This window comes from Gallinula chloropus (genome assembly GCF_964237585.1).
Source record: "Gallinula chloropus genome assembly, chromosome: 5".
Taxonomy (NCBI): domain Eukaryota; kingdom Metazoa; phylum Chordata; class Aves; order Gruiformes; family Rallidae; genus Gallinula; species Gallinula chloropus.
Window position 1 is genome coordinate 42,755,846 of NC_140090.1, and position 15,389 is coordinate 42,771,234.

Consider the following 15,389-nt stretch of genomic DNA (forward strand, 5'->3'; position numbering starts at 1 on the left):
GAGTCATGATCATAACCGATGTAATTTGATAATGCACTTGATCCCACATTGGTTTAAGAAGCATAATAGACTACATACACATTTCTCTCAATCCTCTCAGAGCTGACGCTACACAGATACAGTGAAGAGATTCTAGTTCTGTCTTACGCGGAACCTTTTACAACATTGTTTTAACTTACTGTTCCGATTTAGAGTGCTAATTTTATACAGATTTTCAGTTTTCAATTCTTATTGAATAGGTGAGCAGCAAACATGAAAACTTTATCTACAAGCGTTAGTATACCTCCAGAATGCTGCACTTCCTTCTTAAAAATGTCCTTAATAAAGCGATAGGCATGTCAGACAAACTTTTGTAAACAAAAGATAAATTTCTCATGTTCTGCTCTGATTATAGCCAGAAATATTCTCATAAAATAAACATTCTCTTGTCATTTTCCATGGCCCACATACTCATATATATATGAGGTAAACCATTTAAAATCATCAATAATAACCTCAGTACTCAACAGCAACCTCAGGAAACATGTTAACTAAGATGTCAATACCAAGAAGTGACACTATGTTCCACTGCAAAGTGAAACCAATTTATTTGTGCTAAATGAATGGAAAGAATGTATTTGGAATACATTTCTTTATACATTGTACCGGCTTAGGCTGCTAAATATGCATTCATTAGTGCCATGTTGTGCTACTTTCTTGTACTCTTGTTTCTACCAAGCAATACAACATCGCGGCTGTGATGCTGATATATTCCTATATGCTCGTATCTTATTTTCTAACAGAATTTTTCAAACATTTAGAATACCTGCTCAAACTTTGCCTTGGGGGAATAACAATATATTTTAACGAGGAATAAAAAGAAAAAATCATCAGCAGCAGCTATTCTCTACAATCACGTTGCTTTCTGCAGCAAAAAAAAACCCCAAAGAGCACACTTTAATCAGCGATCAGTAACCTGGGGGCAGGACCACACTTACCAAAGTTACTCGTGACAGATCACACAGTATGGGCAGCTTACAGGTTAACGTAAAAATCAAGTGAAATCATCAAATCTTAAGGTCCACGAATCATACATTCCACAGTCTCCGAACAAGCCAGTTTCCTCACTGTAAAATTCAGGCTGTACCATATGTCTGAGGTGCTTTTAAACAGAAGTATGGATGTATCCTGTGTGCTGAATTAAGCTTATTCACTACATAATACAATAGAGTAGTATGTGTCTTGGGTACTGATTAGGTATCTGACTCACTTTTGCACTAGAAGCTGTTACTTCAAATGACTGAAACGTAGTGCTGATTTTCCATAAGCTTGGTAAACACTGTAATGTTTTGGAATTTATCATATAAGCCCATCATGCCTTGAATTTTCTGCAAATTGTCATGAAAAAATATAAAAATGTATCCCTTTAATTTTACAAACTGAAAAGCCAGGAAAATGAAGCTTTGGAGCCAAGCAAAACGACATAGTGCCGTATTACCAAACAGAGTAGGAAATGTTCCAGCCAGAGAATGGACATACATGTAGTTCAAGTAAACACTGATGGAAAACTTTTAAGTTAGTGTTGTAGACCCACAACACTGGCTGCATTTTAAACAAACGTTTACAACACAACTAACAGTGAAGCCTATATAACCTCAGTGCAAATAAGTCAAATCCAAATATGCCAAGTAAGCCTTTGGCTTTTAGTAAACTGCTCCATGTTACGAGTCCACTTCTGACACACAGACTGCTGAGCACATGCACTAAGGCTGAGAGGAGGGATGCACTGAATGTTGAAAAGTGGCTGACTGCGACGCTGCGGATTGGACTGAAGGTTGCACTGGTGGTGGAGGTGGTGGCAGAGGTGGCTGCACTGGGGTCTGCGTGTTTGGAGAAGGAGGAGGAGTGGGACGTTTAAATTTGTCAGGGCTGTTACTTCTTCGTGGCGAAGGTCTCTGCAGAACAAATATTGAAATTATGTTTAACACACTCCTGAGCAAGGCTAGGTGCAAGTCCTCTCATCAATTAATTGACCTTGGCATAGGTAAAAATGTAAGTAAATAAAAAGAACACAAAAAAAAATCTCAACTGTTATGCAGGAAGAATCCATTTCAAAATATTGCAAGAATCACAATGCAACTTTTAACATAAAATAAACGTTACTCTGAATTAAATAATGCGAGAAAAGGGAAGTACTTCTGAGGTCAAAGGGAACATGCATTCCTTCCTGGCAGCTTGCAGGAAACAAAACACAGACATACATCCTGAAGACACGTTTACCTACAATGACCAGCTACCTAAAAAGAAACAAGAGATGCCATAGGGACCGCACCCCTCAGTTGTGCTTGCCCAGTACGCAGGTGCTGATGGACTTTTAACTTTACACTGCTGGCTACCAACATGGTACCTGAGTGTGGGTGGAAATGTTTTGAATGCCAGAGAGCCTGCCCAGAATCTCTAGGTTTCTGAAAGACTCTCAGCCTGCACCCTGGAGCAAGATCGAAGCATAATACAAGTTCTTTGGAGGACAAAACCAGACAGATTACAACCCTTTGAGCTGCAGGGGTGAAAGTTAAGAGATCTCCCCTCGACAGAAACCACAGATTTTCAACAACCTGCACATTTAAATAAAAGCTTTACAAACCAGTAGGGGGGTTAAATCCTCTTTAATGTTTAGCAATTAAACCATAAATTACACTGCACAACACTAACTTCTGCACTTCTGAAACCAAAATGCTCCATACTTACTGATCCAGTTAGCATTAATCGATAACCTTCCGGGGCATAGAATCATAGAATTGTAGGGGTTGGAAGGGACCTCGAGAGATCATCGGGTCCAACACCCCTGCCAAAGCAGCTCCCTAGGACATATCACTCAGATAGGCATCCAGACGGGTCTTGAATATCTCCAGTGAAGGAAACTCCACCACCTCCCTAGGCAGCCTATTCCAGTGCTCTGTCACCCTCACTGGGTAAAAGTTCTTCCGCATGTTGGTGCGGAACTTCCTATGCTCCAACTTGCAGCCATTGCCCCTTGTCCTGTCCCCACAGACCACTGAAAAGGGGCTGGCTGATTTCCCCTGCATCCCCTGCTTCAGATAATTATAAACTTTAATTAGGTCCCCCCTTAGTCTTCTCTTCTCAAGGCTGAACAGTCCCAACTTAGCCTTTCCTCATAGGGGAGATGCTCCAGGCCCTTAATAATCTTCGTAGCCCTGACGAACTACCTGCCCACAATTAAGAACCAACCATGGGTGATCAGCTCTGGGGAGAAGGATGGTTACAGTGATAGACCAAACGTACTATGGGCAAATTCAATTTATTCTGTAACGGAGGTAAAAAATGAAGAGCCAAGAATCAGACGGCTGTTTAGTCAAGTAATGTATATTGTATCTACTTTTCTGCACAGCTATGTACAATAGATTAATAGTCTATGCAAAAAGCCAAAGGATTCTTGACAACTGATCGATGTCTCCGAAACACTTAAAATAATTTATTGCACTTGCATACATCTAAAAAGAAAACGGGACCTGGTTTCGGTATTGAGACAAAGCCAAGAGCTTCTTAGCAACACCTTTCTCAAAATGATTACTGTTTTGTCCTGGAGATGATCTTTTTCATAGTGACTCAGCACAACACCAATTCATTTACAGTTTCAGACAGAGCAGTATTTCACAGAGACTGAGCAGAACAAGTTCCTTGAAAAATTTATTTTTATAAAATTAGGTTTTCCAGAAGTATAAAAGATCTTCCTGTGATTAACTCGTGTGACATACAGTGACGGGCTGAACCTGGACCAGGATTCTACCTTCCTGCTGAGTTCCAGCTTCTCTCTTGTTATCTACCCATGGTTATAGTGTCACTATCTCACTTTGCTCAGTAAAATTAACAATTTCCTTTGCACATTCACCTAAACAGTTCAAAGCAGCCGCATTTTAGCAACCCACTAAAAGCAATATGGAAACAGTTTCACAACTGAGAATGACAAGCATAAGCCAAAATCTTGCAGGATATTTACATACTAGCATTAACTGTTGAAAAAAAGCAAAATAGTCTTGATACAACAGGAAGAAGGTGTTTTCCCAAATGGTCAATACTTAGGCTCTGTTTGTTCATTAAACTCCACAAATACTCAGAAGAAACACAAATATATAGAAATGCATCACACAAGGCAGGTAAAAAGGAAATAAATCCAGTTAAAAGATATGAGAAATTGCCCTAACAAATGTTTATATTAACCTCTTCTTTGCCAGCGAGAATAGAAAATAAAAGTTAACTGCCTGTTACAGTGATGGAAGCATTGTGTGCCATCCTGAAGAAACCCTGAGCTTGGAGCAACCTCAGATGACTCATCCATCAGATGGTGGAGACTAGGAGAAAAATGAAAGCAATGTTTTTACTTCCCAGGACAGGCTTAAGTAGCTTAGAACATCACTTCTCACACCCTCCCTGCTGATCCATAAGATGATACCTATTACTGTCCTTAAGATGATAATACATCCTATTATTTTGCAGAAAATAAGGTTCTCCAAAAAGAAACAGTTTCTGAAGGGTGAAGAGGAGAATCAGGGTTGAAGAAAGCAGCAATAGGTATCTTGGAGCAAGGAGACAAAAACAAATATTTACAAAAATGTCTTGTAAAAAGGCTTAAGGATAAGCAATTGTGGCTTTTAAAAACCAAACTGACTTTGGTAACAAGTATTTACTAATTTAAATACTTACTGTAATACCATGGGATGGTCCCATATGTTGCACATGAAGGCCTGGGGAATTGTAATACGACATTCCAGCTCTAGTCAGTGAAGTTGGTGGTGTGAAACCAACTGTGTGACTTGCATATGACAGACCTAAAAATTGTTAAAACAAGGTAACATCAACACACCTGTTTCATATTATAAACCAAAGCATAAGGTTTTTTAATTTTTATTTTTCTTTAAGTTCTGAATCAATGATAGGTTAAGAAATGGTTAACTGCCACTATGTGCTTCAAAACATACATTACACAATGTTAAACATAACTTTTCTCTTAAAAAATGGCGTAAGGCTCCCCTGACAGCTTAGTTTCAGCCCAGGCATATCCATCTACTCTCCCATTTCTCCTAGGAGGAACCGGCCCCCTGCCTGAAGAAGCATAGAGGTTGTGCCTGGAGAAGCCACCTAGTACTGGGCCACTGCAAGTGTACACAAAGAAACTGGATGTGGGTCACTCCTCCAAGGCATACCAGGCTACCTCCTGGGTAGCCTCAGCTTTTACAGGCAGGGACTGAAAGATCTTTCAGGGCTGTGAAGTTAACGCATTCTGGGATGAGTTACTAGCTGGACTGGGTTAACAGCTAACATTTAAAATTACAGCTTGTTTTATCCACACTAAGGAAAGACTAACATTCAGAAGTGCAAAGATGAATTCTTTCATCTAAACAGTTCCTTTCTGCAAGAACTACTTCCTAACAAAGACGAGTACTCGTAAAACTAACCGATATAAACAGAACAGTAACTACCAAGTGCCTAAAGGCCAGACCTTGAAGCATTCTGAACATTCTGAGTATTTCTCAAAACAGCACGTTCCAAACTTTTGGTTCATTATTCCTTCCTGACGAAAATATCAGTAAGGTAGGAGACAAAAACCTTTCCTCAACTGTTCAGCATCAGACATAAGCAACTTTTTTGCAGTTTCAACTGTTTGCAGCTGTTTCAAAAGGTCTATTAAGCTTTTATAGCTCCACACTGGTTTTGTTTTCACGCTTCTTCAACACCACAATACTGTGAAACAGTGCCACTGCAGATGCTGGTATGCACCAACACCCAGTTTTGCCCTTTAACCATACCTATCTGTGGTTATGGCTGCATTTGATAAAATGAGATCTTGTGGAAGAAAACAAAACAGAACCCACCCCACAGAACCACCCAAATAACACCCAACCCCCGCTCCACATCAGCTCACTAATGAAGTCATAAAAGAAAACATACTCCCCTTCTGCTTCCTTCACAGAATCACGGAATCTTAGGAGTTGGAATGGATCTCAAAAGCTCATCTAGTCCAACCCCAGTTCCAGAGCAGGATCAGACTAAATCACTGTCATGGTTTTACCCTGGCTGAGAGCCGAGATCCACGCAGTTACCTGCTCTTTAAATGAAAAGAGCAGGGGAAGGGGGGGGGTGGTGAGAGGCAAGGGAAGGGAAAAGGAAGGGGCAAATAAAAACCCTAAAACCAAGAAACTAAATGGCCCATGGGTTGGGATAAGGATAGTTTACTAAAATAGCAGAAAGATAAAATATAACAATGCTAACAGGACTTTAAAGCAAAAACTATAGGAAACTGTTGATACACAATGCAGTTTCGCACCAAACCACACAACTCAGGCCATGCCACCCAGAGCCGTCCTGGAACCTGACCGTCCCCCAAAAACCGCGCAACCCGGAGCTGCCCCTGCTCCTCCTCCCATCAGCCCCCCCTTTCTACTGAGCAGGACATAATTGGCATGGACTACTCTCTTTGGCCAGTTTGAGTCACCTGTCCTGGCTTCGCCCCTCCTTTCTCATGAATATGAAGAAATATGAAGAACTGAGAAAGTCCTTGACTATCTGACAGCAATTAAAAATATCAGGGTGTTATCAGCTCTGCTTTCATTTTAACTTTCAAACACAGCATTCCATCCGCTGATACAAAAGAAGTTAACTCCATCCTGACCAAAACCAGGACATTATCCACCCCTTATTCCATACCATTTACGTCATGACCAGACCCAACCATTTCTTTTGGGCACAACCAATTTCTTGTTTCAGACACACATATATGTATGTACTCATGTATACACACACACGTGCATACAGGTATTATTCCCTTAGTCTATGGGCCATTCCTCCGAGTTTGTTGAGTGAATGAACATTTAGTCCATGATTTTCAGGCTCCATTCATCATAACAGTCTCTCATGGTGTCAGTATGCGCCATTGGATCATTGCATGCTGCATCTCGGGCTCTCGACCGATACACCTGACATGGTCCATGCTCATAGTCTGTGAATCAAAGATGTTCATTTTCAAAGGGAAGGAGGAAAACAAAGTTCTTGGGATGGCAGGTCTTGGTCCCATCATCGCGGCACTCCTCCTTCATTGACTTGTATGACTCCGGCTGTAACTCCATTGGTACAACATACAACAATTAAAGCAATAATGAATGTACAGTAATGGGTTATTTAGCAATTATTATAATACAATTTGATTCACAGACTATGGACCACTGGGACTCTGTCTCCTTGTACAGTACGTGGAAACTTTGACTGGGCAGGACCAGCTCGATTGGTGGATCTTCTAGAGTTAACTAAGCACGTGGCTTTGGCTAAATGTGTATCCCAATGTTTGAATGTTCCACCACCCATTGCTTTCAGGGTAGTCTTTAAGAGCCCATTATATGGTTCAATTTTCCCAGAAGCTGGTGCATGATAAGGAATGTGGTACACCCACTCAATGCCAGGCTCTTTGGCCCAGGTGTCTATGGAAGCGTTTCAGAAATAAGTCCCGTTGTCTGACTCAATTCTTTCTGGGGTGCTGTGTCGCCATAGGACTTGCCTTTCAAGGCCCAGGATTGTATTCCGGGCAGTGGCATGGGGTACGGGATGTGTTTCTAGCCAGCCGGTGGTTGCCTCCATCACTGTAAGCACATAACGTTTGCCATGGCAGGTTTGTGGGAGGGTGATGTAATCAATCTGCCAGGCCTCGACATATTTATATTTCATCCACCGTCCTCCATACCAAAGGGGCTTCAACCGCTTGATTGCGGCACACGTCTCACATTCATGGATAACTTGTGCAATAGCATCCATGGTCAAGTCCACCCCTCGATCTCGAGCCCATCTATATGTTGCATCTCTCCCTTGATGACCTGAGGAATCATGAGCCCATCAAGCTATGAACAATTCACCCTTACGTTGCCAGTCTAGATCTACCTGAGCCACTTCAAACCTACCAGCCTTATCTACCTGATGGTTGTTTTGATGTTCCTCCATGGCCTGACTCTTAGGTACATGGGCATCAACATAATGTACCTTTACAACAAGCTTCTCTAACCGGGCAGCAATATCTTGCCATAAGTTAGCAGCCCATATGGATTTGCCTCTACGCTGCCAGTTGTTCTTTTTCCACTGCTGCAACCAACCCCACAGGGCATTGGCTACCATCCATGAATCAGTATAAAGGTAGAGCATTGGCCACTTTTCTCTCTCAGCAATGTCCAGGGCTAACTGGATGGCCTTCACCTCAGCGAACTGGCTTGATTCACCTTTTCCTTCAGTGGCTTCTGCTACTCATCTTGTAGGACTCCATACAGCAGCTTTCCATCTTCGATGCTTTCCCACAAGGTGACAGGAGCCATCAGTGACTCTGGAAGTTTGTTTTAAGGTGGGGCTTCTTCAGCGCGTGTCACCTCCTCATCCTCTGGTGACATCCCAAAATCTTTGCCTTCAGGACAGTCTGTGATCACTTCCACAATTCCTGGGTGATCAGGGTTTCCTATTCGAGCCCACTGAGTAATTAGTGCAACCCACTTGCTCCACGTAGCATCAGTGGCATGGTGTGTAGAAGGGACCCTCCCTTTGAACATCCAGCCCAGCACCGGCAGTCGGGGTGCCAGGAGGAGCTGGGCTTCAGTTCCAATCACTTCTGAAGAGGCTCGAACCCCTTCATAGGCGGCCAGTATTTCCTTTTCTGTTTGAGTGTAATTGGCCTCAGATCCTTTGTAGGCCTGACTCCAAAACCCCAGCGGCTGACCTCGAGTCTCCCCTTGTGCTTTCTGCCAGAGACTCCAGGTAGGGCCATTCTAACCGGCTGCAGTGTAAAGCACATTTTTAACATCTGTCCCTGTCCGGACAGGCCCAAGGGCCACTACATGGACTATCTCAAAGCTCAAAGGCTTGTTGCTGCTCAGGGCCCCATTGGAAATCATTCTTCTTCCGAGTTACGTGGTAGAGTAGGCTCACAATGAGACTCTAGTTTGGGACATGCATTCGACAAAAACCTATAACACCTAAGAAAGCTTGTGTTTCCTTTTTGTTGCTTGGTGGAGACATAGCTGAATATTTTATTGATAATGTCCACTGGGATCTGACGACGCCCATCCTGCCATTTTACTCCTAAAAAGTGGATTTCCTGTGTAGGCCCCTTGACTTTACTTTGTTTTATAGCAAAACCAGCTTCTAAAAGGATTTGAATTATCCTTTTTCCTTTCTCAAATACTTCCCTTGCTGTATTGCCCCATACAATGATGTCATCAATATACTGCAGGTGCTCTGGGGTTCACCCTTCTCCAGTGTAGTCTGGATTAGTCCATGGCAGATGGTGGGGCTGTGTTTCCACCTCTGGGGCAGACGATTCCACGTGTATTGGATGCCCCTCCAAGTGAAAGCAAACTGTGGCCTGCACTCTGGCGCCAGTGGTATTGAGAAGAAAGCATTTGCAATGTAGATTGTGGCATACCACTTAGCTGCCTTTGATTCCAGTTCATACTGCAGTTCCAGCATGTCTGGTACAGCAGCACTCATACCTGGAGTGACTTCATTTAGGCCACGATAATCTACTGTCAGCTTCCGCTCTCCATTGGACTTCCGCACTGGCCATATGGGACTATTAAAGGGTGAGCGGGTTTGGCTGATCACTCCTTGACTCTCCAGTTGACAAATCAGCTTATGGATGGGGATCAGGGAATCTCGGTTAGTACGGTATTGTCTTCTGTGCACCGTTGTTGTAGCAATTGGCACTTGCTGTTCTTTGACCTTCAACAACCCCACAACAGAAGGATCCTCCGAGAGTCCAGGCAAGGCACACAATTGTTCAATTTCTTCTGTCTCCAAAGCAGCTATTCCAAAAGCCCACCGGTACCCTTTTGGGTCTTTAAAATACCCTCTACGGAGATAATCTATACCTAAAATGCACGGAGCTTCTGGGCCAGTCACAATTGGGTGTTTCTCCCAGTCCTTCCCAGTTAAGCTCACTTCAGCCTCTAACACAGTCAATTGTTGGGATCCCCCTGTCACTCCGGAAATGCTAACAGGTTCTGTCCCTACATGATTCAATGGCATTATCATACACTGGGCACCAGTATCCACCAGAGCCTTGTACTCTTCTGGGTCTGACATGCTAGGCCATCGGATCCACACAGCTCATTTACTCGTGCTTGAAGGGCTGAGGTGGGCTGCATACCCCACTTACTCATGTCCTCACCATGGTCACACAGGTAAAACCACAACGTCTCTCGTGGTGTGTACCTTCTGTATCCTCTCTTTTGGGACGATGGACGTTTTCTCCCAGTAGCTGCAAATTCTCTCTATACGGGTTGGGACTTTCTTGGTAGATAGGTCCTTGCGGTCGAAAGATTTCGGGCTGTACGGAAAGATAGGACCCCTCCACTCTCCTCAGGTAACCAATAGTAGGTAGTCGGTGAGGTAAGCAGACGGAAGTGACATCCTAGCCCTAGGCTATAAAGCACCGTGCCCCTCTCTAATAAACGCCATTTGCTGTCCACCACATTGGTGTCTGTGAGCTGATGGACTGTGCTGCCAGAGTGTGGCGCCATTGCTGTTCCTGAACCAGGTCGCCGCGCCTAACGAAGGCACAAGTGGTGCCGGAAACCTGGGAAACTCGCCTGGATTTGGGTGAACGGCGGCCGGAGCGGCAGGACTTGCCCGGCGGGGCAGACACTTCTGGACCAACAAGGAGGAAGGAAGCCCTTGTGAAGGTCGTATTGGAATTGCATAAGCCTAAAGATTTTACGCTCGCCATTGCGAGACTTTTAAAAATCGGGGTAATTTACCAGCCAGTTGATATTCTCCATCCTGAGGTGTGGGATAAATGTACTAAAGTTTTAGCCGAGGAAACTATGTCCTCCAGCAGTGGGAAAAATCTGAAATCGTGGGGGAGAGTCATGCAGGCACTCCGGAAAGCGATACAAGAGCAGGACACTTGGGGGGCGGCGAAAGAATGTTTGTTGGTCACCCCAAAATTGGGAATCGGGGCAGCCACACAAACTTTGCAGCCCCCAGACAGTGATAAGCCTGCCGAGCCCAAAGATCGAGAGGGCGATACGCCTCCTCCATCCCCGAACCCCGATCCGCTCATGGAGAGTCAGGAGCGAGCTAAAACTTTTGCAGGGGGGGAGGGGGGGAGGAGCGAGCTAAATCTTTTGCGGAGGAGCAGGAGCGAGCGAAATCTTTTACGGAGGGGCAGGAGCGAGCGAAATCTTTCTGGGGTGGGCTAGCTGAGGAGGCCAGGGCTGCCGCTAAGATATCAGAATCTCAGGAAGCCTGCTCAGAGCCACCTCCCTATATGCCCAAAGATGGCGCCAACAGCGGAGAAGAAGGGCGGGGAAAGCATACTTCTGGCGCAAAAAGGGAGGAAATGCCAGAGCTGCCTGGATCACATGAAAAGGAAGGGGAAGAGAAGGGTGGTAGAGATAGAGAAGGAAGGGACAAGAACAAGAGCGACAGGTGGAGAGCCAATCAGAACCCGCTCAGGAAAAGGGGCGGGTTAAGGGGGAGGGAACGAGGATCCACCCACAAAACTGGTGGGCGGGGTCAGAGCCTGACAAAAAGCAGGGTAACACCGGAAATGGCCAGTCAGTCGAGTTCCGGCTCCGACTTGGACACTAGTCAGGGCGAGCGGCTCGTAACCGATTCAGACTCAGAGGAGGAAATGAGAATAGACAAAATCATACGCCAAAATATTCGCATCCAAAATAAAAAAGAATCACTAGAGGAAAATATTCCTCTTACGGATTGGAAAAAAATATAAATTGCGTGTGCCAATTGGGCCCCATCAGCCGCGTTAGGGTTCCTGGTCCAGGTGATGCCTGGGAGACAGAGGGCTCACTCGCCAATAAACCCTAAGGATATACAAGCAATCGTTACAGCAATTGCGGGTAAGGGGCTTAATTCGGCCATGGTCTCCACTCTCATAGATGGGGTTTTTGGAGGAGATGACCTACTTCCCTTTGACATAAAGCAAACTTGTAGACTGATTTTTGACGGGGAAGGAATTATCGTTTTTAAACGAGAATGGGAGGATAACTGTGCGAGGCTACTGGCCCAAGTAGTTGAGGACAATCATGCTCTGCGTGGCTCTAGCCTGCAGTGGCTAATGGGTACAGATCCAACAATGCTTACCCCCCAAGCACAAGCACAGGGCCTACGGGCCCCTGAGGTCGCGGCAACTACTTGTGCAGCCAGAGAAGCTATTAGCGCAGTCTCTAGAATCATCACTAGGCCATCACCATGGACCACAATAAAGCAAAGTGAAAGCGAAAGCTTCACACAATTTGTGGATCGCCTCCAAGCAGCAGTAGACTCATCTGCACTGCCTCTGGAAGCAAAAGGCCTGGTCATAGCAGAATGCTTACGTCAGCAGTGTAATTTGGCAACCAAACAAATTCTCCGATCACTACCAGCAGAGTCAAATATTGCAGACATGATTAAGCATGTCTCAAGGGAAGAACATTTAGTTCCAATCCAAGCAGCTGTTCGCGCCCTAGTAGTCAATGCAGCGGTGTGTTTTAAATGCAGTCAGGCAGGCCACATTGGGAGAAATTGCCCTCAATCTGGATATTTGCCAACAGCGCTCCCCCCGCGCCAAACTCGGCCCAGGGGACAGTGCTGGGCTTGTGGAAGGAGGGGACATTTTGCCAAGGATTACGGGGGTAACAACCAGGGAAACTTCAGGGGGAGGGGACTGCCAGGCCGCACCCAGCCCTCTCCCGAGTGGGACATGAGGCGTTCCAACTATACCAGCCACAAATGGGGCAAGGCGATTCCGAACTCGTTGCCCCCTCAAGAAGCGACCAATTATATAGCCCAACCAACATTGCAAGCAAACCTGCCTCCACCTCAGGGACAGCAGGGACCACCCTTCGGGGACGGGACCCCAGGGTGGCCCTGGCTGTAAAATGTGACGACCCACCAGTTGTGTGGGGAGTCTGCTCCCTTTACAATGCTTTAAATGACACCACCATCAGTGTTCGCTTTTTAATTGATACCAGAGCAGACGTCACAGTCATCCCCGAAATGAACTGGCCCCCACACTGGAAATTGGAAAATGCCCCCATGGTGGCCGGGGTTGGGGGACTAACTCAAGCCAGAAAGAGTGCTCAATTGATAGCAATCATACTCCATACTGAAAAGGGACCAGAAAAAAACATCACCCTCTTTCCATATGTCATGTCAGGAGTCCCACCCTTGCTGGGAAAGGACGCTTTAGCCCTATTGAAAGCCAGGGTAACAAATTTATTGTAAGAGCCACTGCAGTATACCCACTCCCACCAATTAAACTGACATGGAAATCATCCGACCCGGTGTGGGTCGAGCAGTGGCCCCTGCCAAAGCCTTGAATGGATGCGCTTATTGAGCTAGTCGACCGCGAGCTACAACGAGGTCACATAGAGCCATCTACTAGCCCATGGAACACCCCAGTTTTTGTAATACCCAAACGAACCGGTGAGGGGTTTCGCCTCCTACATGACCTACGGGAAGTAAATAAGAGAATTCAACCTATGGGTCCTGTCCAAACACTGCTGCCCATGAACTCTATGGTACCGAATGGGCAACCTTGTGCCGTCCTTGACATTAAAGACTGTTTTTTCTCCATCCCTTTACAGGAGGAGGACAAGGAACGGTTTCCTTTTTCTGTTGTATTCCCAAACAGCCAATGCCCCAACCTGCGCTTCCAGTGGAAGGTGCTGCCTCAAGGAATGATCAACTCGCCCACTATCTGCCAGATCACGGTGGATCGAGCACTGGCACCGGTCCAACTGCGACCATCATTCAGTACATGGACGACATCTCGATCGCTGCACCAACAGGAAGTCAGGTAGACCAGTTAGTCACAACGGTCTCAGAGACCCTGAAATCGAACAGGTTCAAAATTGCGAGCGCAAAAATCAAAAAGGGGCCATGTGTAAGTTTCCTGGGAGTGGGGATAACAAGTTCCTATGTAGCCCCACCTCTAATAAAAATCTGCTGAAACATTAAAACACTCCATGATATGCAGCAGTTGGTGGGATCCCTGCAATGGCTCCGTAACATTGTCCTAATCCCTCCAGAAATCATGAACCCCCTATACGATCTCTTAAAGGGAAAAAACCCATGGGAGCAAAAATCTTTGACAGCAGAGGCAATGAACTCTCTCGATTTTATCGAGCACCAGATATCATCAAGCACGCTCACCAGACGGAACCCAGACGTACCACTTGATTTGTATGTACACTTCACAGAGGGAGGGGGAGTAGGAGCACTAGCCCAAGGCCCCCATGAAAAAGCTCAACCGATACAGTGGGTAGTCCTGGGAAAGTCATTGCGTGCATTCTCACCAGGAGTCGAATGCCTCGGTAACCTCATCATGAAAGGTAGAAAACTTGCCCTAAGACACCTGGACATCGAACCAGCCAAGATATACCTACCTTTCCGCAAACAGCTCCCAGCACAATCAGTGGCAATGTCAGAGTACCTAGCCATAGCCTTAGCTGGATTTGGCGGAGAAATCGTGTATGCTACAAAGCCCCCGTGGACTCAGATGCTGGCGGTTATCGATATAGAACTTCCACAAAAAGTCTTGGACCGACCCCAACAGGGACCAACGGTCTTTACAGATACATCCTCAGCAACCTCAACAGCGGCTGCGGTATGGCAAGCAGAAGAAGAATGGCACTGCGTTAAAATGACTGACTGTGGGCTTTCAGTGCAGCAGCTAGAAGCAATGGCCATTGTGCTGGCGTGCGAACTGTTTCCAACGGAGCACCTCAACATAGTGACTGACTCAATGTTTGCAGCCAAGCTTTGCTTAGCCATGTCAGGACCTGGTGTGTCAACATCTGCAATAGCCTTAATGCTAGAAGAAGCGCTTTCTTCTCGAAAGGGCACCGTATCAGTCATCCACATCAACAGCCACAGCCCGGTAAAAGGGTTTTTCCAAACAGGCAATGACAAAGCAGACGCCTCTGCAAAAGGGTTGTGGACGCTAAGAGACGCTCGTCAGCTACACGAGTCTCTCCATATAGGAGCTAAAGCGCTAGCAAGGAGATGCGGGATCTCAGTCACGGACACAAAACATGTAGTAGCCACGTGCCCTCACTGCCAGAAATCACCGCTGTGGTGCAGTGGAGTCAATCCCAGAGGCCTCAAGGCCTCCGAGGTATGGCAGACAGATTTTACACTCTGTCAGCTGCTGAAACCTCAAGCATGGCTAGCAGTAACTGTAGACACATATAGTGGGGTGATCGTAGCTACGCAACACCATAAGGCTGACTTGAAAGCAACCATTCAGCACTGGCTAACAGCCATGGCATGGCTTGGCATCCCTAATCAGATTAAAACAGAAAATGGCTCAAACTTTGTCTCCAAAACAGTCAAGGCATTCACTCAGAAATGGGGTACTA

The 15,389-nt window shown here is 45.6% G+C and overlaps 1 protein-coding gene across 1 annotated transcript in view; it reads right to left on the bottom strand.

Annotated features, from left to right (window-relative positions):
* Window positions 1–1,737: 1,737 nt before the first annotated feature.
* The window catches only part of CCDC6 (coiled-coil domain containing 6), a gene marked incomplete at its 5' end in the record, with an annotated part of 64,841 nt that continues 51,189 nt past the window's right edge, over window positions 1,738–15,389 (bottom strand). The window contains 2 exons of the mRNA XM_084265628.1: window positions 1,738–1,934; window positions 4,702–4,826. Coding sequence (XP_084121754.1) covers window positions 1,743–1,934; window positions 4,702–4,826 — 317 coding nt within the window. The 3' untranslated portion in view covers window positions 1,738–1,742. The remainder of the gene's footprint in view (window positions 1,935–4,701; window positions 4,827–15,389) is intronic.